Source organism: Rhea pennata, chromosome 9 (assembly GCF_028389875.1).
Source record: "Rhea pennata isolate bPtePen1 chromosome 9, bPtePen1.pri, whole genome shotgun sequence".
NCBI classification, from domain to species: domain Eukaryota; kingdom Metazoa; phylum Chordata; class Aves; order Rheiformes; family Rheidae; genus Rhea; species Rhea pennata.
In genome coordinates this window covers 16,434,866-16,460,889 of record NC_084671.1, presented here as the reverse complement: position 1 = coordinate 16,460,889, position 26,024 = coordinate 16,434,866, and the positions used below count along the sequence as shown (strand labels likewise).

General features: G+C 37.6%; 1 protein-coding gene across 2 annotated transcripts in view; it reads right to left on the bottom strand.

Moving 5' to 3' along the window:
• PLOD2 (procollagen-lysine,2-oxoglutarate 5-dioxygenase 2) overlaps window positions 1–26,024 on the bottom strand; it is a 55,522-nt gene that overhangs the window by 10,767 nt on the left and 18,731 nt on the right. For both annotated transcript variants that reach the window (XM_062582705.1, XM_062582704.1), the window contains exons 3-11: window positions 25,065–25,201; window positions 19,911–20,074; window positions 18,618–18,730; window positions 16,770–16,833; window positions 16,096–16,193; window positions 13,728–13,829; window positions 9,472–9,597; window positions 7,727–7,848; window positions 539–643 (exon numbers count right to left, since the gene is read on the bottom strand). In XM_062582705.1, coding sequence (XP_062438689.1) covers window positions 539–643; window positions 7,727–7,848; window positions 9,472–9,597; window positions 13,728–13,829; window positions 16,096–16,193; window positions 16,770–16,833; window positions 18,618–18,730; window positions 19,911–20,074; window positions 25,065–25,201 — 1,031 coding nt within the window. The remainder of the gene's footprint in view (window positions 1–538; window positions 644–7,726; window positions 7,849–9,471; window positions 9,598–13,727; window positions 13,830–16,095; window positions 16,194–16,769; window positions 16,834–18,617; window positions 18,731–19,910; window positions 20,075–25,064; window positions 25,202–26,024) is intronic.

Below are 26,024 nucleotides of genomic sequence, written 5' to 3'. Positions count from 1 at the left end.
ATGCCATACTGCTGTCTTCAGAACAAATTTCACATATTTGAAATTCACATCAGGAATTGCTGCTTGACAAAAACAAAACACTTTGAGCATTTCTCGCTTCCAAGCCTGTTATTAACCATGGCAATCAAACACTGCAGGCAAACAAGAGGGTCCAATTCTGCAAGAACAGACAGGATCTTGTTTCTTGAAACAGTTTTCTCATGAGACATGATCATTTTTGTTTTAACGTACCCAAATAAAGGTACACTAACCTAAAAAGCATGCAAGATTAGTTTCAAAGTTTTCCATTGGAACAGCTGAATGAGTTCAGTTTACTACTGCATAGCAAAGGCGAACACAATGCTTCCTCAGCTGGGAAGTCAATGGCAGTAGTTACAGTAAAATAACCACTGTAGAAGGTTGAAAAGATCTACAGAGAGAATTAATCTGAGTTTTCCTACAGTAACGCCATGCTGAGAAATGGAACAATGAAAGGATTTTCTGGGTACCCATTTTTTAAGTTGGAAGGAATTCTGTAAAGCCAGGAGATATACTATACCTGTTCTGTTCTATCAGTATTTTTAAAGTCTTTGGGTTTGTCAGGACAACGTCTGCGTCTATACTGAAGTAATATTCGCATGTTTTATCCTGGCGACAAAGGTCCCTAAAAAGAGAAAAAGTAATGGTTAGCTCACACATGTCCATGAAAGTTCACAGAGGACGAAATATAGAAAAAAAAGAAAGAAAGAAAAATGCTAACCAAGTCATATAACCCTAACCCTAGTCATATTTTACATTAAAAGCCCTCTGGAATGTAGCATAGTAAAAGAAAGATATTTTAGATTACAACAGTGTGATACACTAAAAGCAGATTTTAAGATACAAACCAGTTTTTCTTCTAAGAAGCTAAGTGACCTTCACCAAGTTCCATGAGAACAGCTGTGCCTTGCCCTAGCCAAATACAGACAGGGAGATCAAGTCAACATTTTGCGTATCTGCTATGAGGGTAGATGCCCAGTAGTAGTGAGTTAAGTGTGAAATATAATCTTCTCTAGTAAATAACTGCATAACAGCCGATAACATGGGGAGGCCTTTATCCAAAGGTGCTACAGATGCAATTTGCCGATTGGAACAGTAATTGAATCCTTACAGAATATCTAAGACAAAAAGTGGGGGAAAAATATGTATTTAGAGAGCTTTTCTTAGTCATTTTGTGACTTAAAGGAATAATACAGTTGCCAAAGAGGAATGCAAGATAATCATAGGGATGGTGCATGGAAATCAGAATAAAAAGAAACTTCATTTGTTCCATGCAGTTCCTATCAGTTGTGGTTTTGATCTCAGAAAAATAAGCTATTTGCACAGATTCCCTCCCCTTCAAGGGAAAATTTCCATTAAGTGGAAAAAGACACTCTGCTATAACTAAACACCCAGTAAAATACAGGAGTTCATGTGTACAAAGAGTAAACCTGAGTATCTGTGCTTTTGCCAGGGTACCCTCGCTAGGCCAAGGTTTGGTGCAACGAATACAGCTTCCTACACGAACAGAACTGTGAGAGTTCATAGAAAATCAAATGTACTTCTACAAAAGGTAGAACACGCTACAGCCGTAGCTGGGACGCGACACGCTCCATCGCAGCCGAGACGCCGGCCGGCGGGACAGCCTGCCTGCCGCTCCTCAGCTCCCCTTCCCTCTGCCTCGCCACCGCCCTCGAGCCATCCCAGCCTGTCTCCTGCAAGGATTACGTGTCGGTGCCTCTGGGGTCTTTCTGTTTACCAAACCTTGTCAAGCTCAAGGGACTTTGGAGGTATGACGTTGTTGAGATCACATTGGAAGGCAGAGCTTTTTTATTCCATACACTTAAGCATTCCTTCCTCTTCAACCTCTCCTCCTGAAGATGTAAGAGAGATTTGTGCCAAATTTGTAAAACAGTAAAATGGAAGAAATGGTGACTTGGACTGTACTGGAAGCACCATATTTGGCCATATGTCTGCTGGAGCAACACTCTAAATTTTTGGTCAGTCTGTTCTTTCCTTCACTGACGATCTTCTGTCTTACGAAGACATGTCCATGTAACTGTGATGCCTTGACCAGCACTTCCTCACATAACTGCCCCCACTGAAACCAGCAGATTTCACTGCTGCACAACAAAGCCAAGAAGGTAAAATCTGCCACAGTTTTCCATTAGCAGCCTGTTCTGTCCAAAGTTTGAGAAATCCTGTGTACAGTCCACTCATACCTTTAGCATTAACGTAACCACAGTTATTAGCAGTGCTCCAAGTTTTATATTGCAGTTTGCATTAGGGTTAGATTGCTTTAAAAAATATTCTGAGAGATGCGGTCCCTGCCTGAGGTTCCATCTGTGACAACCCCAGCCAAGATCTCCCCAGAAGCAAAAAAACCCTTCTGCTATTAACAAAAATATGATTGGAATCCATGTTTTTAACTACAAAGTGAAAAAATAAATGGAATAGATTTATACTTGTATAAATATATATACTTGTTTGCCTTGTTATAGGCAAACATAACCAGAAAATTGATTAAGTTCTTCTTTTTAAAAATGAATGGTCCTTCAACTCCCCCACCAAACCTTTTCTTTAAGAAAATTCACTGCCAGAGAATGCTATTAAAACCAATCCAGATGTGTTTAGTGTTGAAAATCCTTCTGTTTTCACATTAATATTCACATATTAACCCAAAACACAAGGTATTAGATGAAAAGTTTTAGCATAAGATGCACTCGATCATTCAATGATCTATTGAGAACTCTTTAAAACCATTACTGCCTTAAATATTCTGGAAATTCAGCTGTAATATAGATCACCCACAATGTTAAAGCCTCAACTGCAACATCTACAAACAAGAAAAAGTATATTTAAAAGTCAGGCAGTGGGGAGAGGTGAAGAAAAATATCAAGGCTGCTAATCTAACCCTGCTTTGACTCATTTTTTTCCCTGTTTCTTTTTACTCAGCATATTCAGTCAGAAGACTCGATCACTGAACAGGAAAACTTCATATTTAATCATAATTTTCTTTGCATTTCTAGGTATAAGTTACCATGTCAAATGGAAAGCATAAATCTTACCTTTGCACTTTAAGAAGATCACAAATAGAAGTTTCCATAAAATAGTTTGTTTCAGATATAAGGAAAAGTGACTGAAAAAATTTATCTTAAAATTAATAAAGAAAGACTACTCATAAGAAATCCATGTTTCTTTTCTTTAGGCTTTCACTGCTGCTAGGTAGTTTTCCCAGGGAAATATGAATAATCCTGGATATTCTCATGCTTATATTCTTACATATATGCTCATGTATTAGATTCTTACATTGTATGCTAGCCTCTACAGAGACAGAAATTAGTAATTTGCAAATACAGTGATGCTTAATTTCTTTAAACCTTTAGTCCACGTAGAACAGTGATCATCTAAAAAGGAAAAGCATCACTGCTGTTCTGCACAGGAAACTTTCCACTGATATCTTCAAAGGCGCAAGTCCTTTGTGGGGGAAAACACTAGTATAATCTACTCAATTTTCTTCTGCATTGAGTCATTTAAATTTTGTTCAGGCATGATTTGAAACTGTAAGTAATCAATTTGTCATTTTTATACGCCTCTCAGTTTGAAAACACAACCCCAGACACAGACATTACACTTTAAGGGAGAGTTACACTTAGGCCATTTGACAAATCTCCCCAAAAAGGGTGCTTCAGACCCACGCCTGCAGCATTAATTGGAAGACTGTGTGACACTGCTTGTCATTTAGAATTACGTTTTGCAGTCTCAGTAGCCTAGAGATAGTCACTGCTATTTTCAGAATGGGATACACAAAGCTCTGCCACCCATCACTGCAGATGAACAAATACCGCCACAAAATAGATAAAGTACTAATGTCTACCTAGCCTCAAGTGTAAAACTATTGTTATCACAGGTACTACATCCCAAAGCTACTGAAATGAGATAGGGGTGGGAAAGGCTTTTGCATTCTGCAACACCTAGAAAGTTCAGAATGCTCCCAGCTCCACAGGAGGCTGAAACTCAAAACTTCCCAAGTGTTCAAAAAAGAATCAGCTCCAGAAAATCCAAGTATCCAGGCCAAATCAAGTGACATATGGGGGATACAGATTTAAATCCCTGCCCAGCCTTTAATCACAGCCAAGACATTTGCCCTACTTGCAGAACTACAAAGAAGTCCTTTTGTTTCCAATTAATAGCTTATCAATATGAAATGGGAGCTCTAAGATTAGCTTAATACCCGCTGATTTTCAAGAAGCACACAGGAAACCCAAAGTCAGTTCCAGCTCAAATGCAACAATGAGGTCTACCAAGTGGCAAACTGATTCTGGGCTTTTTGCTATTTTTCCTGAAACTTTTGAATGTTTTAACTTTACATTTTCATTAAAATTTGCACATTCCCAGTAAAAGTTGAGATAAATCACATTTTTTTAAAAAGTTCAAAAAACTCTTAACTAATTGTGTTACTAATCGTTTTTAAAAATAAATAAATAAAACTAAACCCAAAGTCTGCAAGTGCTTTAGGGGGAAAAATATTGAAATAAACAAACTTTCTGAATTTTTAACTCTATAAAGAAATGAATAAAATCAGTTCTTATATTTCCCATCTTCTGCTATGGCTTAATATATTTCAAACAGTTATCTTGCATTTTCTGTCATAGAACATGCTGTAACAGCTGGTTGAAGGCTTATCTTCAGCAAAGACAAAACACAAGGATGAGCTCAGATGAGCTATTTCTTTTTCCTAAAGAATTAGAATTGAGGCAAAAAAAAAAATGACTATTAAGAACTTTGATTAGTTTCTTGCAAACAAAGGCTTTAAAAGACACAAAACACTAATAGCATCTCCAAGGGATGCACACGCAGACAGACTACTCAGATAATGCTTTCCTGGTTTTGTCCTACTCCATTTGCCCTCTCTTTATTCTAGTTCTTCCCCTTTCAGCCCATAATGAGGAAAAGTCTGCTCTCCTATTTGCCGATATTGTTGATTTGTATCAAGTCTTTGCTGAGTACACAATTTAGAGTCTTTTTCCAACAGCTGTCAGCCTATCACAAAAGCTCAGGAGGGGGCTTTTCGCATCAATAAGAAGCAAGTAAATGCCTCAATTATTCTTTATCATGTGAATGAGGCAAGTAGAAGTTTGCTACATGGTTATAGGTCAAATTAAAAAGAATTTATTTTCCCTCACATTTATATTGACATAAAAGACAGTCTTATTTACTGAGAACATCATCCTGATATATTACCACTTTTTACTAAGGCAAAAAAAGAGAAAATGAAGTAAAGAGAAAACAGACCAATTGTATTATATATACAAAAGCATGCCACTAAACTGAAACTGAAGCTTCAGTGCAACTCTTTTCAACTTATTCCCACTGCAATATTAGTGAGAAAGAAGTGAGGTTATTCTGGAAGCCAGCTGAAGGTTGAAAGCAAATAATTTTCACAGGAACTGGCTTTTCCATGAACATGCCATACCTCTAAGTTAAATTTGCTGAAGAAGAGAAAGATCTAGTTGTTCCAGAGAAGCTGATTATAACCAGAAAGGCAGCAGAACAGACCAACAGCATGTGAGAGAGCAGGCAGATGAATTGAAACTCATTTATCCTTGAGCTTATGTGGAACTCAAAGAAGCCAGCAAAATTGTCCACATTAAAGAGTCAACTAATGCTCAAGATTTATGTATGATTCAGTATTTTGGCACTGTCTCATTCCAAATGCACTACGCTTCACATTTTCTCAATACACTACACTTCTCTTTAGGGCAGAACCTCTAATTAAGAGGCTCTTCAGAAGCAACATGAGTCAAATTATATCCATACGATCATAAACATGGTTATCCGTTGGTACACATCACAAATACGATTTATCTGTCTTACACAGTAGAATTTGAAATGCAGATATATGATATATGCAGACATTTATCTAAATTACTATTATTAGCTGCAGAGCTGCAAAGACAGCATATCACATCAAAAGCCTTCACCATGTTATAAAAAAAAAGTAGGTACCATTAGAAGAGGAAAACAACTTTAAAGATCTTTTGGTGAGATTTAATAGAAATTCGTTACACTGAAATGAAATAGAAAAACAGAAGATTAAATGAATGAAGAAATAGAAATATATAGAGAGAATAATAACAGAAAAATAGAAAGAGGTTACACTGAAAGTTCTGCCTTATGGTGTCTATATAGCAAAGTACAAAAAGAGAAGAAGACAACTCCAGAAATTCCACCTCAGCTACAGATAAGATACACGCCTTCAAAAAGTTTGCAAATATGATATGTAATTGCTTTAGAGACTATGACAAAGACAGAGTGCTTCATAAACACGTGAATGGACACTTAATACTCCCACACCAGACATCTGTAATGTTTCCTAGAAAAGCTTTGGGAGAGGCTTGGAACTCATCCAAATACAAGTTTTCCTGTGGCTTCAGCATAACAAAACCCCATTCAAACAAATCACAAAGACTCAGGATTAATCCTACGTTCTTTCAGTTGATGCCCTGAACTGTCTACGTTATGTTCTTAACCGCAGATTAAGAACGAAAAGGGCCTTCTTATATAACTTCTCTTTCATCGCTAGCGGAAGATTGGGGCGAAAAGACTAACGAAAGAACCGTCTAGGAATGAAGCCTGCCCAAGGGCCGCAGCAAATCTTAGTGGGATCCTGGTCTGTAGAACTCCATAATCTGGTTGATGGACCTACTAGGAGAGCTGCGAGATGCTCCACGATACCAGCCAGTGTGCTGCCACTGAAGAAGAGAACCCTTGATAAGCAAGAAGATGGGTATACAGGGAGAATAGCTCCTCCCTGGTAGAAGGAAAAGAGCGAGACAGACCATAAGGATGAAATCAGTTGCTTTTGCAACTTCTTTTTCTGGAAAGCAGAAACTTCTGCTAGAGTACTTCTAAAGGAGATTCCTGTCTCTTTGAACCATATAAAGCAACACAATTCTGTTACCCATATGCCCAGATCCAGCTCCAACCATACGTTATTTTTATTTTATATTTAAAACAAACAAATAACCACAAGAGAAGGGGAGGAGGAATTAGGACAGAAAAGGTGCAGGTGTTAAATGTATATTGAATTACTGAATGCAAGAAGTAATTTTACCCTAGGAAATCATTCTGTGAACACTTAGCTTAAAAAAGTTTAGGATGCAAAAATTGCACCAAATACATTTTTTCAAGACTACAGCGCAATCGGAATTTCTAGTCACAACAACCTCCACCCATTTTTATAACTTTTGTTATGCGTAAGTGCCGCACGAACTGTGTTAAAGTTTGGTGTGTTGTATCGTGTTTTGTTTGTAAAGTGTTCTTTTTAAAAGATACTTAAACTTTAGGGAGCTTACACTCGTGACAGATGTTTTAACATACATTATACTTAGTACAAATACAAGAATAATCTGGCATCTCTTTTGTTTCCTCATAGTCTACTACTGTCTGTGCCTTCATCAGTGGGCAAAATGACAGACCACTGGAGTGGTCCAAACCAGAAAGAAATGTTTTTACAAATGACCAACAGCTTTTTATATTGGACAAAAACCACCAAACACTCAGGTGTTCATATTTTACATTTAGTGCTAGTTTCATCACTAAAGCCCTCACTTTTGTATTTTAAAATGCAAAATTGTTAGCATTTAAGATGAAAAATACACATTAAGGCTGAAAAAAAAAAGGTAGCACATGCATTGTTATAAAGAATTCATAAATTAGAAATTACATTCCCATGTTCCTGGCTTCTGCTTGACTCAGATTTTCTTCGGGTCCAACAATTTTTATATTTCTGATAATGTTCTTGGCTTTTTCCCAGAATTTCTTGATGTGCTTTTCATGGTAAACCTCCTGTAATCAAGTTAAGATTGTTTAGAGTAAATGAAAAGTACAAATTGCTGCGAAATCACAAATATAGCGTCCAAGTACAAATTGTATTCTATTCTAAACAAAGAGATGGCAAACACAGTATTTGTGGATACGTCAGTACATCTATCACCAAAAGCAAGCCTTTCCACTCAAAATCTTAGCAAAAGAATCCACCACTTCAGCAGCACAAACCAAGGCAGTGCTTCCAGACCAGCGATGAAAGAGTCACCAAATGACGCTTTTTCAGGACGCATCTTTTGGCGTCCTTCGGAGCCCGTCCTACAGCCACGTCCAGGCGGCGCCCACCACGGGGCCGGCCACCCTTCCCATGTCCCAGCTGGGGGGGAAATCGTGCTCGGCGTTACTCCCAGTAAGGAGATTTGGAAAGGCTTGAGCCTCTGCTAGTAAAAGGAAGCGAAGAAACTTGCTGGTGTCATTATGGAAAAGGGCGACTGTGTCGGAACAGGCAGAGATGGGTAGGGTACGGGGTAGGTTTGTGCCTATTACCTTGTTCTAAGCTGCTAAAAAAACAAAATTTTTATGAATATTCAAACAAGTATCAAATAAAAATAATCAATATTAACTTCCTCTAAAATCCAGTTATAGTGACTATTTCCTTTGATAGCTAAATACTCAACCACTCATTTAAGAGGCCTCACCAGCATGCAGTACTTCCAGACCATTTGTTGTGCATATTATGGCTGACTTTAGTCTAACCGAAAACAACTCTTTTTCCCCTCTCTATAATAAAAAGGACATTCATTTCAAATATTGTTTGACTTCTGGCTGAAATAATGAAACCTAGCAGGAAAAGCCTACAACTCCTATGTGCATATCATATTTATTCCTTTACCAACCTTCCACAAAAACAGACTGAAAATCTTAAAGATCAGTTCTACTTCCATTACTCAGAGCTGTAGTGCTATGATATAAATAGCAGTGTATGCCTAATAAGAAAGGACAGAATTATAATATTTTCCTGCTATCTCTCTTACGGCTCAATCTTTCAAAGACCTGCACAAATTTGTAACCTCGCTTATGTTACAGTGCTGCTGAACTGTCCACAGCGAAGTCTCAGCAACAGCAGGTCCGTAGGTAATTAAAAAAAAAATACACTTCAAAAACATTCAGAAAAAAAGAAAAAAAAAGGGGGGAAAAAAATCAACACAGTTGTGCTACCATTCAAAACATACACGGACGCACCCCTCGATCCCACGGCACCCAACACGAGCACCAGGAGAAAGGAAAATGCACTGGCACCTCAATAAGATGAAAAGCAAATCCAGTGTCAACTACTGTTTTATACCAATGTATACTTTTCCCAGAAGCACACACTTTAAAATACAACCTTTCTCACTACTGGAATCTAAGCACTTTGTATAAATAGACTCGTAAGCATTGCTTTAATTTCATTCAACTTTGTTCTGTTAATAAAACTACTCTATTTTTTCCCACTTCCACATACTGTATTATGAAAGATAAACTCTTCCTATGCAGTTTAAATGTGTACATATATAGAATCCATATGCTTTCCCTCACATACACATTCATTCATATCATAATTTCTAAAAATTAAGCTTTGCACTATAGTTATATAATACTTACATTATTATGAATGAAGATACTGAGTGCCTCTTTTGGGTAGTCCAGAGTCAACAGTCTGTCTAAAAATTTAGGGAGGAAAGGAGTGGGTTGTTCAATGAAAACACCAATTTTTACCTTTGGATATTCCTAAAAAAATAAAATAAAAAAAAATGTATATATATATTTTGACACAACCGGTAAGACTTGTCTCCTTTCCAAGATTATCACAGCACAAGAGTAGTTGCTTTTTAATACAACTGTATCAGGCCACACAGCTTCCAAACAAACAAAACAAACTAACCCAAAAGTGCTATTCCCCCATATCTGTATCCTCTGTTCAACTTCACAAAGATAACACACACAATTGCTAGAACCCTCTTTAAATTTCAACAACATGAACTGCCAGTTTAAATAATACAGTAAGGTTTTTAAGTTCTTATATATATTAAAAAAAAATAGCAAAAAAAATGTTTAGGAAATACACCTAAATCTATATAGCAACTTCATTATTTTTGAACGCAGCATCGTATATACTAAATTGTAATTAACAAGGAAAAAAAAGACCTATTCTTAAAAAGTAATTAAATAATAAATACAACATATTTTCTCAACCGTACTTTAAGTCAAAGATTGCCATATCCTTCCTTTTACTTTTATATGCACTAACTCCCCCTTTCCCTGTCGCCCACTGAGTTCTGCAATACCTCCCTACTGACTGATTTTATCAAGACTTTTGATGAACTGAGTAGAGTATCTCCCCTCATAGCCAAGGATACTGAAATTTTACCCACCTTATTTTAGTCCTTTAAACACACTTTCAAGTTCAGCCAGCACTAGTTACTGGCACAGTTTAGGACGGTAACATTTTGCTCAGAGCAAATGGTAACAGCAGCAGCCAAGCTGCGCACTATTTACAAGTTTACAAAAAGTCCCATAGTGACTTAATCATATTTGTTCTCTTTTTAATTCACATCTTTCAAATCCCTGGGTAATATATTCCTGGGTATTAATCCCTCAGTAATGTGAGCACCACTTAAACAAGCGTAGTCAGCACTTTTGAACATATTTCTAAAATGTATTATTACATTCCTTGAGATGAAAAAACTTAGCCTGCAAAAGCCTCTTTCCCTACACAAGGAAATATACTGATTAAACGAAACTAGTTTTTCCCCAGCTTTAAAGCAGACAGTTAGTATAAACATCTCTAACTCACTGCAAGAGTCTTAGAGAGAAACCACAGGTGAGCACAAAGTTGGTTCTCCTAACGGAGTCAAAGCCAATTAAAGTGTCTGGATAAAGGTTCAGAACATGCTGAAATTTCACCAAGTCAGTGTCTACATAGCAAATCCAGAAACACACTGGCAAATATATCAGATAGGAAACGTTAAGCACCAGTGTTTACCCAGACTACCTCCTGCTCACAACTTACTCGCCAAACTTAATGTGCGTTTGTGCAGGCATGCTGATAACTTCAAAACAGCTGATCAAGAACAATTAGTAATGAGAATTACTAATACTCCTTTCATACACTGAAATGAATTGCTTGGCAACAATTTTCAACATTGTAGACTAAAATCTCAGGGGTGTGATCAAAGGAAAATAGCGTTTAAAACATCAGAGTACAAATTCCCGAGAGCTGCTCTGCCAGAATTTCTTCTCAAAGCAGAAAGTTCATGGGTCTAGACCCTGAGTCACTATAGTATAAACGGTTGTCACTGCATAACCTGAATCTAGATCAAAACATACAATTTCAACACTCAGTATTTTGACTATATCAGATCTGTGATTTTGCTTCTTCCCAATTCAGCCTGAGCAAAAACCTTTCCAGAACACCCAGTCTGCAGTGGGGTGTTACGTTTCATCTGACGTTTTCTCATTTTCATGAAGGCCGTATGTTTGCCTTTTCAAGTTCACTTTTTCGCAAGCACTAGTCAAGCATATGACAATTTTCTGAAAAATACAAGATACCCCTCTGGGTAGTTATTTTGAGACAAAGTCCAAGAGCCCTTTCCATGAGATTTGCCAGGAAGCGAGAGGTTGAAATGAGGTTGCTCTTCCCATTCTGCAACAGAAGTGTCCAGACCAGGAACAAACTTAGAGATTTAAAACAGCAGCTGTAGAGGGGACTATGCTTGTCATCCAATCCAATTCAGGTTTTAGTTAAGAAAAAAAGAAAAGGGTGAAAAAAAAAAAAGAAAAGTGGCAAAAGTTTACATGCATTGTGTCAAACTCTGTACTTCAATTTATTTACCAGCACGCTCCTTCGCTCTGAGCTAATTTGAGGCTGACGTGGGCTGTTTAACATCAGCAGAACCTGGTTACTGCGAGCGTTCCCACAGCGAGCCCCTGGTCACACCTTCAGCTTTTCTGCTCATCCATCACAGAGCAGTTTACACACAACCACGGCAATCCTTCCAGCCCCTCTGCCTCGCATGCCCCCAGCCCTAGGCGACACGGAAGGAAGGATATGCCCGTGCCCGGGACGGAAAGCACTATTACTACTTCTACTTGTTCTGCATTAGAGTTTAGGTGTGCCCAATCCGTAACATTAAAACGGCAATGCCTAAGCTCATCGTGTCTATTCATGCTAGAATTTATCTAAAGCAACTGAAACTCTAAAACATAGTTGGCATCAACAAATTTGATCCCCCTACTTGCTTGTGAAAAAAACACTCACAAGACAGGAGCACACCAATGCAGAAAGTTAAATAAAACAATACGGCAAGGATCATGGTAAAGATTCACAACTGGTATTGCTCTTTTCATGAAAGATTTCCTGTTGAGTTGCAACCAACCAGGCCTGAGCAGAAAGTGTGTTCAGAAAGTGAAATATCACTTGTACTCAGAAAAGCCAAAAGTAAACACTTCCACAGAGGCCAAGAAAAAGTCTCGCTATTCCTTCTGGCAGAATAAGTGAGGTATGAAGTCCAAAGAATTATAGTAAAGGAAGACAGCTTCCAAAAAGATGTTTTCAAGTTATAGAAGCTACCCAGTAAACCACTGCTAGTTACTTCTCATTACTTGTTTTAACTACTCTCCAACTGTGTTTTAGTTGCCCACACAATTACGAAAAACCTAATAACTTGTTTCCTCAAGTTAACTTTAAGTTAGACTCGGGAGTGCAAACACCCATAATTTCAGTAGAACATCATTAGAATGTACTTTTAAAGCAAAATAATTTTTAAAAGACAGATGAAGAGAAGCTGAAAGTCATCACAATTCCAGCAATGGCTTTTTGAATTTATATCCAAGTCCATAAGCTGCTTATTGTCCAGAAAGTCTTTCACTTTGTCCTTTAGTCACAGGGATCATAACCCACTAGTTCTTTCAAGTTATCCCCGCTTTTCATGACCCCCTAAGCCTTCCTCTCATACCCTCACTACAGAACAGAAACTAAACATACAGTGCCTGTGAATAGTTTAAGAAAAATCTTAATGTCCTTTTAAGTACGAGTGTTATATTTTCACACTGTAGATCTTTGCATATACTCTGCCTAAAATGTACTTGGTACAAACTAGAAAACGTGTAAGGACATTAGAGATGTCATACTTGGAGCCAAAGAGCAAAATAAATTCCTAAAAATTGGATACACACATGCGTGTTTGCCTGAATGCATCTATACTATGAAAATTCTAAATATTGTGAACTGATATCAGACCTCAATTTTTACCTTTTTACCTCAGATCTATTATACAGATATATGTTTACACATACAACAATATAAATCTCTGTATCACCCTTCACAAGGTAAAACAATAGAAATTCCAAGTGCTGTGACTTTCTTCTAGCCCTTTCAGGAACCAGTAACTGTAATCATGTTACAAGTAGCTGCTGATCTCTATAGCACAGCACTAAATTGATACATACCCTAGTCCTGTATAAATCTTCACAAAAAAAAAAAATACAATATTTAAAGAGTTTCCATGTTTCCCAGAAATTCAACTCATTTATTGGAATCTTGCATATTTCAAAAATGATCCATTGGGTCTCAGTGAGTAGAAGAAAGAAAGGAGGGGTTTTCAGGTATTTTTAATAATAATAGGAAACCTATATTGAAATGCAGTCAGTATGAAAACATTTCTAAAACAACTGATACTTCCAGTAAATTGAAATTCTCTTTACAGTTTCACATACCACATTTTTTTTGGAAAAAAAAAAAAAATCCGAGGTTTACATGAAACATAACATTGCATTCTACAGTCATTTTGCCTCAGAAATCACTATACACCTATCAAATCCATTCAAAACGGTTCTGTTATACTGAGGGGTATTCTTACCGTTACTGTTGATAGGTCTAGCAAGTCTAAATCACAAATACTGCACCCAGTTTCCCGTGTCCAAGCATTGGGGATATAATTTCCCAAATAATTCAAGTGAATCTGGTAAAAAAATGAACAAGTAAGATTAATGAAATGTGAATGCAAATGCTGATTTGTACCTTTTAAGGAAGTCCGTCTTAGCCTTTGAATCCCTTATACTTAAAGATAATTGACCGTCCTATCTTTTTATTTGAAATTTAAAAATATATATATGTAAAAACAGGAGGAAAAAGCTTCTTTTTTCTTCCTTTTATTTATACCAAATAGATGATATTTAGTTTGGCTTGAGTTCAGCCAAACAATTGTTGCAAGCATAAAACCTACCAACGAGATGCCTGCCAAGGCTTGGTCTGCAGATCATCCCGCTCTTGCAAGCAGTTATGCCTGATTTCAAGCCAAAAAAAACGATCATAGTTCTAATTCTCTTCCTGAATCTGAGAACCATCAACACTTCATACAAAAGATAAAGGGTGGCCATACGAAAGGCCCACAGAAAACATGGAAGATATACACCCAGATGACAGAGCAGACTCAAGTTTTTGCTTTGGCAAGCTAGGCTGAGATTTAGAAGCCAAACCGTGGGATGTTTTAAAACAGCATCTAGCTTCTTAAAAGACTTGGAATTGGCATTGAACAAGATATGTACTTTTCTTTTTAATCGATGGGCTGCGCGGGCTGCCATGTCCTCCTGGATTGTACAGAACTTCACCCTTCTCTACTGCCTTTTGCAACGGTTAAAGATCTTACACAGGGGAAAGTCTGCCTGACAGGAGGCGGCTGCTCGCGCTCTCTCTGTTGTCTTCATCAAAAACTGGAAGGATAGAGTGGCATCTTACACAGGAAAAACACATGCCAGTCCAGTACTCAATTTGCATTTTAACATCTATTTTTTGCTTTTATTCATGTATATTGAAAACTATTCCAGACAAGTTATAAATAGAACTGCTTGAACTTAATTCCATAGATGGCCAATAAAGTCTAGAAGAATGTTTCTTAAAATATTAATAATAATAATAAAAAAATCTCACTAGGGTAAAAAAAATAAAGGAAAAGGGGCAAAAAAGTGTCATATAATTTGGTATCCTTTTCAAAAAGATGGCTCTGACTAATGTAACTTATTAATCTGCAAGTTCAAGAGATTATATACAAAACTGGAGGTTCTTATAAACACAAAACTTAAATTTGGAGTTCACCCTGGAAATAACTTTAGTGTTAGTTTATTAACTAGTGAAAACTTTTTTTCAATCTTCATGTTAACATCCTCTTAATTATAGCCCATGTTTGAAACAGAAGAATCTAAACACACATAAAATGATACATAGTAAGAGTCTCCTCTGTTTTTAAAGAGAAATCTTTCAGCCATATGGTCCAGGCTAAGAGTCAAGGTAGACTGTCACATTAACTACATGCAGAAATCTATTTTTGTTTAACACAGCATAGCCTGTGGATTAGTATAAGGAGTTCCAATCTAAACATTACCAAACTACAAAATATAGTACCTTTCTTTTCCCTGGTAAAAAGTCAGCAAAGTCAGTGATGATAGCTAATTTGACAATTCGAATTGAGACAAATTGAAGCAACATGGTCATATGGTCATATATTCCACCACTACTGAGTAATTATAAACCAAACAGATTACAATAGTAGTATATTCACTAATTCAGAAGATGAAATACAGCACAAAAAGCTAAGAAACAGCAGTCACTGGGATATCAATACGAGTTGCAAACTTTGCCCCATTAAGCTGGGAGGCACTTTACTGGAAAGCATGAGCTACCACAAGCAACTTGCGCTCAGAAGAAGAGCTCCACTGTGGTCCCACAGTTAGTGAACTGCAGAAACTTGGCAGGCAATGACCAAAGACGCTGAAGATTCAATGGCAGAAGCCAACAGTATATATACTTTGAAATGTATGGTGGGATCAGATACATTTCTGTTTTGTACCCCAACCTGTGACTCTAGATTAAATCTCTCTTCCCCTAAAAATCTAATCATCGGATTAGCATTTATTAATCAGAGAGATATTCACTATAGTTTCAAAAATGCTTTTTGGATAGTGAACAAATAAACATAAACTTATTTGTTTCTAATGCCCAGTGTTGTAATCAATCTGGGAGCAGAATGAGCTGTTTCCACACTGGTATCAAGTTACTACAACAACAGAATAACATGATGGAGAGACCTATGAGAATGGTTTCTCTCTGCAACTCTTACTAACATCAATTAAAAATAAGCAGTGGTGGTACACTAAGATTGTTTCAAGCTCCTCCATTGTTTTTGCTGTTACTAAAATTGTAGTCTTTGCAGAAAAAAAGCTGTCACTCACTTTAGTTGGACCATTTCCATGAAGAGTGATTGGTAATGTCTCATACATGGAATTCCTAGCTCTTGCTTTTCCTTCTTCAAATTTCAGAAGGACTTCATCTGCAAATCAAGAATTGTACATAGGCAAAAGTACACTTTATAGGCAAAAGCAAAAATTTCAGACTTCTCTAAACTCTTATTGATACAACATTCCCTACTGCTGCTATTACTAATGTTACTTATCCTTTTATTTATTTTAATAAATCTTGAATTCTAAACTAACTCTTTAGGCCAAATGAGGTTACATTAAACTTTAGAGTTTACCATCAGCATCCTTTAATATTTGAAGAAAATCTGCTTAGAAATTATAAAATGAATCTTGTACAAAGCATATTTAATGAGAAATCAAACCGATCTGATCTAAATATGCCATTGCTCTACAATTGATGGTTAAAGGTAAGAAAGGGATTTGGGGAAAATACAAAAGTAGGAGGCTTTTTCAATTTAACTTCATGACAAATAAAGAAAAGTCCACATTTTTCCTCATTTCCATTTCATTAGATATCGTTGTTTGCTATAGTTTCATTAATCTGCTAATCAGGTTTGCCCACACAATTAATTCTTTAAAACAAGCAAGCATATTTATTAAGACAATTATAGGTAATAAAACACAAAACATGCAAATCATACACTTACCTACAGCTCCATTTAGGGTCTGGAAAATTGCACATTTGTGATCCAAAGTAATGTTAATGCGTTCCTGAAATAAAAGTAGCAAAGATGATGACGTATTGTAAAAGCTTTTACTGTAATGCAACAATTTATACCGCAGTGACAGCAAGCAATTAGGTAAAATCAGGTCATTTTGATATAATTTCATTATATATATTTAATATATATATATATATATATATATATATATTATATATATATCTTTTAGATATATTTCTTAATTTTATACTGTTCAAGTGCTTCTATATTTCTGTCTGGTGCAGCTGTATAGTGATTGGTTTTATGACTAGAAAAACTTCATCTAAACTTCAAGGATATAGGTCATGACTTTCCAAAGAAACTGTAATTTGGCAGTACAATTTGGCAGTATAATCCCCCCCCCCAAAAAAAAAAAAAAAAAATCTGTGATTTATCTTAAAATAAATAAATACAGAAAGAAAGAATTAAAAATCTTGGCCCAGCAACAGAGCATACTGGCAGCTTTTAAATCAAAATGCACTATTTTTAAGATTTCAAAAATATAAGAGCTAAATTTACATACAATGTCAAAATACAAACTACAGTAGTTTTAAAACATGTTCCTTTTACTAAATTGTGCCTAGCCCTACTTACATTCTTATTTAATGTACCTTGGTCTACTAAAATGTTAAGAGGTTGATCAAAGCATATAGCCTCTAAAATACATTTTAAAAAATCCTTATATAGATAACGTATTTATTTTGATCTTCCAGGATTTCCTTATGTGTTCTGCAATTCTGGATACTACCAAACTGAGAATTAAAACAGAGCGTTCCAAGTCAGCACTGTGAAGACGTTTTGCGGCACTGTCAGTGCTGCACTGCGCAGAGGTACACGTTCTTTGTCCAGAAGGCTATCTGCTTAGACAGCTCATTATATGACTTCTGATTATGGCGCCAAGTTAGCTCCGGTGTCTCTATATCCTGCCCTTTCAACTGCACATCTAGTATCTGACTTAGCTTGCATAATGCCAATGCAAACATCTGTATACCTGGATCTAAATACACCCTATGTTTCTGGCATACTTTGACAAACATTATCTATTTCATGAACTTTAACACCTTTAAGCACACAAACGGTCACAATCAACTTCAAAAAACTACAGGATCAGCTTCTAAACCCAGCTGTTGTTGCATCAATACATCATTAATTCCTTTTAGCCCTTTTCTCAGCACCAGGGCCATGCCTCCATCATTCCCTCTGCTTTAATGTGTACTCGTCTGCCACTCTGCACAGAACTTTGTTAAGCTCGGGCATAGAGAAGCCTCCACCAAAAATTTACAATGCAGTCTTATTGAACCTATCTGCATAAAAACCTGAAGAGTCGGAGGCTGCTGCAAGCAAGACCTGAAATGGCAGCAAGCCAGAATATAAAACACTGGATTGGCAGAATGTTCTGGGACACCCTGGAGAAACGCCACGTTCTACGGCTGTCAAGCAGCAGCGTACGTGGGACTCTCAAAGAGATGTGAGTGATTGGTTTTATAACTAGAAAAACTTCATCTAAACTGGAAGGATATAGGTCACGTCTGATCATATATCTCAGAGCTGTTATTTCTAACAGCAAAGCATAACCTGCCTGGATCTGCAGATAGCCTGAAATAGTATTTCAAGTCATGATCCCTCTGAAATCTGTTCATCACTCTGACAGTAGGAACCTCCAGAGGACAAACACAACTGTCAGCAGGGCAGGCAGTAAGAGACTACATTCCTTTTGGGTTTGCTTTTTGATGTTTTATGAGCAGCAACATGTTACTCAAGAAGAAAGAAATGAGAAAGTCATTAGCTACCTACCCTTGCCAATGGGTCAACATAGATTTTGGTATAGAACAGCTGGTCATCATCATTATCCTGCAGGTTCCATTGCTGCACAATACGATTTATATATGGAGCATAACCAATGAATCCTGCAATATCACACACACATAAGTTATTTCCATAAAAAGCAGTACTCTGCCAATGCTGTTCCACCAGCTAGAGATTCCATTCCAGCCGTTCCGTGCCAGCAAAGGAAAATTCACGCACCTTGGCTCCAAAATCCCATTTTCTTGTGGTGATATGTATTAGTTATGTTTTAAAGAGCTCAAAATTAAGAGTTACTTCTATACTAATGCTATTTTAAGGGAAAAATAGGAATACAACATCGGTTTGGGATGGTCCTGCGAATGCCAAACCATGAAATTGGGATGTTATTGCTCCTGAGAAAGAAGTTCATCTATGGAAAAAAGCTTCATTTTCATCAATCGTTTCCTGCTGGCAGAGAAGTGAGAAACCTAATATTGCCAGAACCATAAAGGGAATCCAGCTCAAACCTGATATATATCACATTAGTGCCAAAACAGAAAAGGCAAGGCAAATAAATGGGTGAGGAAAGAAGAGAGGGAAAGAAACAGGGACATTCCCAGATCTGCACATGGCCAAGGACCATGTACCCAGAATTCCTAGGAAAAGCTACGTACTGCACTCCAAAACAGTTAAACAACATCGATGGATGCACGTAATAATCAGCTGCAAAATTATTAACAAAACTGGCATTCAAAGGGACTAGGGACTTCAGAATTAACACTTCATTGAGATTAATGGAAATAATTCAAACTTCTCTTGGAAGTGATTCCTCAAACTATGCTGATGAGTTGGACATAGTCACTAGCACGTCTATACCCTGTGCAGAGATTCCCCAAAACAATGCGGCCAAGTTAGCAAATTCTGTGCCCCTGCTAATAAATTGTGCCTACAAAAAGCACTTAATTCTCTGACTAGGCTCATACGTCTAGATGGTTTCAGTTGGTGGCAACTGGGTGACCCCTGCACAACACTTTATTACAAGGCTGAGTTATGCCCTCAGCTGTACACGATTTACATGCTTTTCACAATGTTATTGCCAATAAACATTCTTGAAGGAAATGTATTCTGAAGCACAGAAGAGCAGCTACTGAAGAGGAAAAAAAGAAGGAAGAAAAATCCACCAATCCAATCCTCAGTTTTGCACTTACGAAGTTCAAGAGCAATTACACATACAAATACATAAAACAGATAACAGAAGTTAGACATGTTCAAGAGGTTCATATGTCCAAGAGTCACACTTGCCTCCTGAGTTCAGGAATCGTTTTCCACTCCGGACAAAAGGATACTTGTCAGCTAGCCGTTTATCCGGCCAAATCAGTCCATCTGCCGCAAACACTACTTTATGATTAGCCTCTCGAAATTTCTTTAGCAATTCTTCAGGACCTCCCGCAAAAATAACATCATAGCTGAAAATAAAGAAGTCAGTACATTAGTTCGATTTTAACCCTTCTGTGTTCAAAACAAGAAATGGGTGGATTATTCAGATTTTCAGCATGAAATGCAGATATGCAACATGATTTCTCCTCTGTTTACACTCATTTGTCTGAACCTTGCACATTTTAGACATTTTTTCCTTCAGATTTTTTTTGTCTATCTGAAATTGATTTTTAGGTTTCATGTATTTTCAGTAAAATATAAAATATATTTTCCCCTTTATAAAAGTGTTTATGTAGTTAAAAACAAAGAAAAAAAACCCTAGCAGCTGAAACAGAGTGAGACTGAAAAACAATTTCAATGTCTCTCACTGGAAAAATTCTAATGATGTTGTTCCAAACCACAATGGTACAGACTTTCTTCTGAAAGGTCATGTCAAATATGTACTTAGATATTTCTCAATAAAGTGTACTTATTCATAAATATGAATACTTATTCTTAAACTGTGCTGCATTCCCACAATACATGGAGTTCTGCTTCAACCTCTTTAAGCTGCTGGAGAACCCAAAAGGCTCTTCATAAAATCTTCCTCTGACTTTATGTGTTCATCCAGTTTGACTCCAAACCCCCACTGAAGACAAAGACCTAAAGGCTTATCTCTAAAAACAATAGTTATCCAGAGTTTCTCTTTAACGCAAAGCTAAAAATAACACTCTCCCAAAATGGAAAGAAACACACATGGGTTTGACAAAGGTCATGTAAGAACGTAGTCTAACAAACCTAGTGGCTTCACGTTATCAAATTGTATCTAAATGCTTCTAAAATACTCAAAATGAGAACGAATAATTAAATTGTTCTCAGGTAAGGTTCCATTTTTTTTGTACTCAAGTCAATGAAAATCAGCAGCCTTGAAACAGGGCTGCTCTACAGGGCAGGGCAGAAGACCAAACGAAAAGGTCTAATCAACATTTTAGCAAGCCAAATTTTCCTTCTTTTGATCAAGATTTTGTTCTTACAAACTGTAGCAACTGTCGTAACTTCAGTTGCAGCACCTCTACAGTGAACACAACTTCTTCTAGGGCAATCTGTTACTCAGCAATAATGTCAAGAAAACAACCCTTACTGGCTTCCAGTATTTCCTCATTTCAGCTCTGAAATTATTTAAAACACCCTTCCTTCAAAGGGCATTTCATGCAGTTGGCCTGCAAGAACCGAAGAACAGCTGGCTTACGAATGCAGAAGGGAAGAAGATTTCCACCACAGAGCACAGTATGAACTCTGGAGAAATAGTTCGTTATGCAGTCTATATAAAGTAAGTGGGTTTTGGAAAATTGTTTTGTTTTTCTGTAACTTTGGCAGCAGAACTTATGAAAAAAATAACACTGTACATTTTGGAGCTTCTTCGGTTTTGCAAAAAATGCCTGTTTCTGCCCAGATATTCAAACATACAGCGCTCTCACTTTTCCATTCAAATAGGGGTAGCCTGACTGAAAGCCAGAATGAGCATTATGAACAAGCAAGAACCAGGAGACAAGTCGAAGACGGCTGACAAAAATGAAGATTTGCCTGAAGCTTTAACCTAACAGCTTATGGCAGGCTGTGCTTCTCCTCTTTGATCAAGTTTGTGCTGTTGCTCCAAAGACTTACAGCTGCAGGAAGGAACCGAAAACCCCTGGAACATCGCTTCCCAAAGACTGTCATTTTGGAAAAGAAAGCCAAAGTTGGGCAACGTGCTGTGTTAGCCACAGCCTCTGCTTATGAAAGTGATGCACTACTTAATACAGGACAGTTTCTAATACAAAACACTGCACAGAGTTCAGTGCTTACTTCAGAGCAGCTAAACTGCCCAGGCAATTATTTTAAACTCCACACACCATGGATACCATGCAGGAGTACGAATCCATCATGGCCTGACGCTCTCTACTGATCTTCATGGCTCTGTTCTGTAAAGAGGTGACCTGCAGGCTTGGTGCTGACTCAGACATGGTTACCACACCACCTCCCACAGGCAGGACCTCCACTGGCCTCCTGCTCCTCACTGCCAGTCACGTCTTAGCTGCTTTACAACGCTCCTGCTTTCCTCTCCAGGCAACAGTAACACTTCTAGGGCCAAGCTCAACTCGAAGTTCATCATTTGCCTTGCTTACCTGCTACTTCAGATCACATCCAATACTATATATAGCAGGGAATTTCTGCAGTAAGGGAAGATGCACCTCAGGTGCATTCAACTTCCAAGAATACCTTAAAGGGGATTCCGGGACAACTGTCAGTATGGGTTATGCACATGACTTGCTGCATCCTAATTTTGAACGGGGCTTCAGAGTTTGTTGAGGCAGTGAAAGGAAGGATATATCCAGCAAGAGACAGGCTGTCTTTGCAAGCTGGAAAAGCTCAAATGCTCTTTTATTTATTTTTCATAAATCCCTCTGATTAAGCAGAAGGCAAAAAAAAAAATCCACAATTCCAGTTCCATTTCCTGCATCCGTGAGATTGCAGATGTTCTGGGCTGGAACCCACCCATCCCAGTCCCTTCGCTGTGCCAGGGAAGCAGCCCTGTCCTCTGCTCCCCGACCAGGGCAGGCAGGCCACGACAGTGGTTTAGATCATCTAGAACTGAATGGGCAAAATCCGCACCACAACATTGAGAGTGATAATGCGGAGTATATACAGTTAAAATAGAAGTAAGAGCTCAGACTTCAAATAAGAAAGGGTTTACCAGTAGCCAGGTGCCAGATTTCATATTATTTGTGTGGACTGTTGGGGCACATGACCATTTTGTACCAGCGTGGTTCATGCAGTATCCACACCAGGACCATCTTAAGATGCTTGAGGTACATGTAGAAAAGGTAACTATGCTGCATTTTCTGGTAAATGTTTTAAATAACATTTTTGAGAGATGTCAAGTCTACCACGATACAAATGGGTTGCTGTGGGAGTTTTGAATGAACAGTTACAGTACCAACCATTTAGTCCTGTCTATACTGGCCATCAGCCAGTTCAATCTGAAACAGTCTGAAGTAAACTAGTAGTTAGCCTCCCAAAAGCAAATCTAATTTAAATAGTATTCCATCGGCAGGCAAGTAGCAATTGCTATCTACACATACATACAAAACTGTTCACAAAAGGAGTAAATGAATTATCTCCAACTGTTCTCATAATTGTGAGCCCTATAAAAGCACTGCTCAAAAAACAGCAAGAAGCAAAGTCTAAGTTCATTAGAAACTGACTAGTTACAGCAAGTAAATAAGACATTTCCTTTTATCCAAGTTAATACTCCAAACAATTGTAATGAATATAATCAAAAATATTTGAAAAAGAAAAGAATTTTGTTATATTTATCTTTCCAAACCTACTGCTACATTGATGAGCATCACATTCACAGATCAGAATTCTTGGTAATGAAAATGCTCATTAGAAATAAAGCATATTGCTAGAATCAGACTAATGAAAGAAAATTATGTGGTTTTTTTTTTCCTTTGGGAATCAATTCTGCAAGTTTTATATCAAAACATGCTGGGTATTATGATCCTTAAGAACTTGGGAGACTAAATCCTGCAATTTTTATGATAACCAGTGCTTTGGCCTGATAGAGGCATCTTCTTACAACACAGACTGTCCTCTGCACTCTCTCATACATCCCCATCAACCTGTCCCTGGAGAAAATAACCTGTTTTGGAGAGAATCTGAGCTATCTCCAAAATGATAACAAATTTACATATTTGTCCATATAGGGAGAAAACAGGGAGAAGTTTTTGCAAATACAAACACCTCAGTGTGAGCAACAAACATCTGGGAGATATTTGCTTCAGCTGAACCCTTAATAAAAAAAATGCATCATCTTTAAAGTGACCCTTAAAAAAGTTTCAATTATCGCTTGACCAATAGAACAACTGTATGAGCAAACAGTGGATATAGTTTACTTTTACATATTTTTGCCACTGAATGAAAAACTGCTAATCAAGTTAATTACATATGAAAAGAATTCAAAAGTTAAACATGCAGCTCTAAACCATATGTTACTTTTATGTTCATTACGTATAGCAGAGAAAATATTGAGTAGATAAGTCCTTTTAAATCCTTTCTTAAACCAGTTAAGATGATTTAGACATTGGCTTTCTTGCTAAACATCATATATGAGGTAGGATAAAAAAGTGAAAGAAAATTGAGTAGCATCCTTAAAATCGCTACCAGTTTAACAGGCTACTCCAACTTTCCAAAAATCCTAACGTACGCAAAACAATAAAGGAACTTTTCAGTAAATATGACTGTCAGACTAGTCTCTCACTTTTCATGAAGTTTGTGGAACAAATTCTGCCAAACCCCTTTAAATTGCAAAGGGGTTCCCAAAAATCACAGTAGCTCTGTTCTGCCTAGTCCTGTGCAGAATAGAACCTGTGAACAGGAAAACGAGTGGGTAGGTTAAGACTGAACCGAACTTTGGGAGTACACGCGCCAGAACGACTCGCCACGAACATCAGCGCGAGCAGCGCAGGCAGCTCTCCGAGCCCACACCGAGCTGGCGCCCCAGGGATGCCTCGGTCTGCAACCCTTCACACACCCGTTTCAAGATCGGTTCCCCTCGCTTCCTTGCGGGTATCCTCCTAGGGCTGTGACCACACTCTGATCATTGATAAGGTGGCAGATCTCGATGACAACCACGAGCTGGTTTCTCAGCGACTCTGATCACGCCATGGTTGCAGGAACAAGCACTCCCACCTTGCAGCCGCATCCTGCTCTGATGGCAATGGATCACGAAGAGGGCAAACACTTGCCTAAAAGCCAGTCACCTCCTAGTAACTTTGCTTTTCCTCCTCAAGAGAGCTACCCTATGAACAATTCCTACATTTGTAAATCCGTTAAAGAACCTCACAACTGCTCTAAGTGCAAACTAATATTTTTATGAATGGAGAAAAATGAAAGCAAACTCTCTCAAATAAACAGCATGCAATTTTCAGCATTTCACAGCAGCTACTTTTGAGAGTCTACCCAGAGTAAAATGTAAAGGCAACAAGCCAGACTCACCACTCAACAAACATTATAACCAGGTCCTCTTGATCAGCGTAGCTTTCTATTCCTTCCTTCAGCAGCCGAACTTTCTGCCCTCCGCCAATAGAGTTAGCTAACTCTCCACCCTTCCACTCTTCACCTTTTCCAAGTACCTGCAACGAGGAAAAACCACGTTTTGCCAGTACCCCCCAAAAAGAGGCTTTTTAAAACAGACCGTTATCGAAAACAGATGTTAAAGCAGAAGCAACACATTTAAGATGTTGGAAATGCTGGCTTGCTGTGCTTTAGTTTTCCATGTCTGAAGCTGTATTCAGCACAATGACATCATTTCAAAAACATGAGAGACATTTCTTAACCAAATAAGAATCAAGCAATTGCCTTTGACCATCACTTAGTCAAACGCGTCTCCTCCAGCAAAAGAAAAAATGTGAATAATTGCTTCCAATTTTGCATTACAGAAACATTCTGAATGAGGCCTTTAGCAGTCAATATAACAATTTTAGGAACAGGAGGCATAAGAAAGCATCGGGTCTCTTATGGGGACAGGATATTAATAGAAACTGCAAGGTCTAGTCCTTTCTGAAATATTTCCACAACACTTATATACTAGTAGAAAATAGGTTCCCAATTTACAGCTGACTGCTAAAAAACAACTAAACAAAATTCTTCCCTAGCCAACTGTTACAGTGAATTACATCTCAAAAAAAAAAAAAAAAAAAAAATCCTTAAGCTTTTTGTGGTGTTTGAGTATTTAATAGGTGGAGTTGGGTTGTTTTTGTTTTTTGGGGGGAGTTTTTTGATTGGTTTCTTTTTTACATTTAAAACCTAGACGAACTATAATTGCATAGTGTTTTGGACAAATCTGTAAAGCTAATAGCTGTACCTAGAGGCTTCTTAGGGTGTTTTAATACAGCATTAATATACTAGGAAAGGTTCACTCCAGCCTTCCAAGTTCAGTGGCAGAAATCAAGTTAC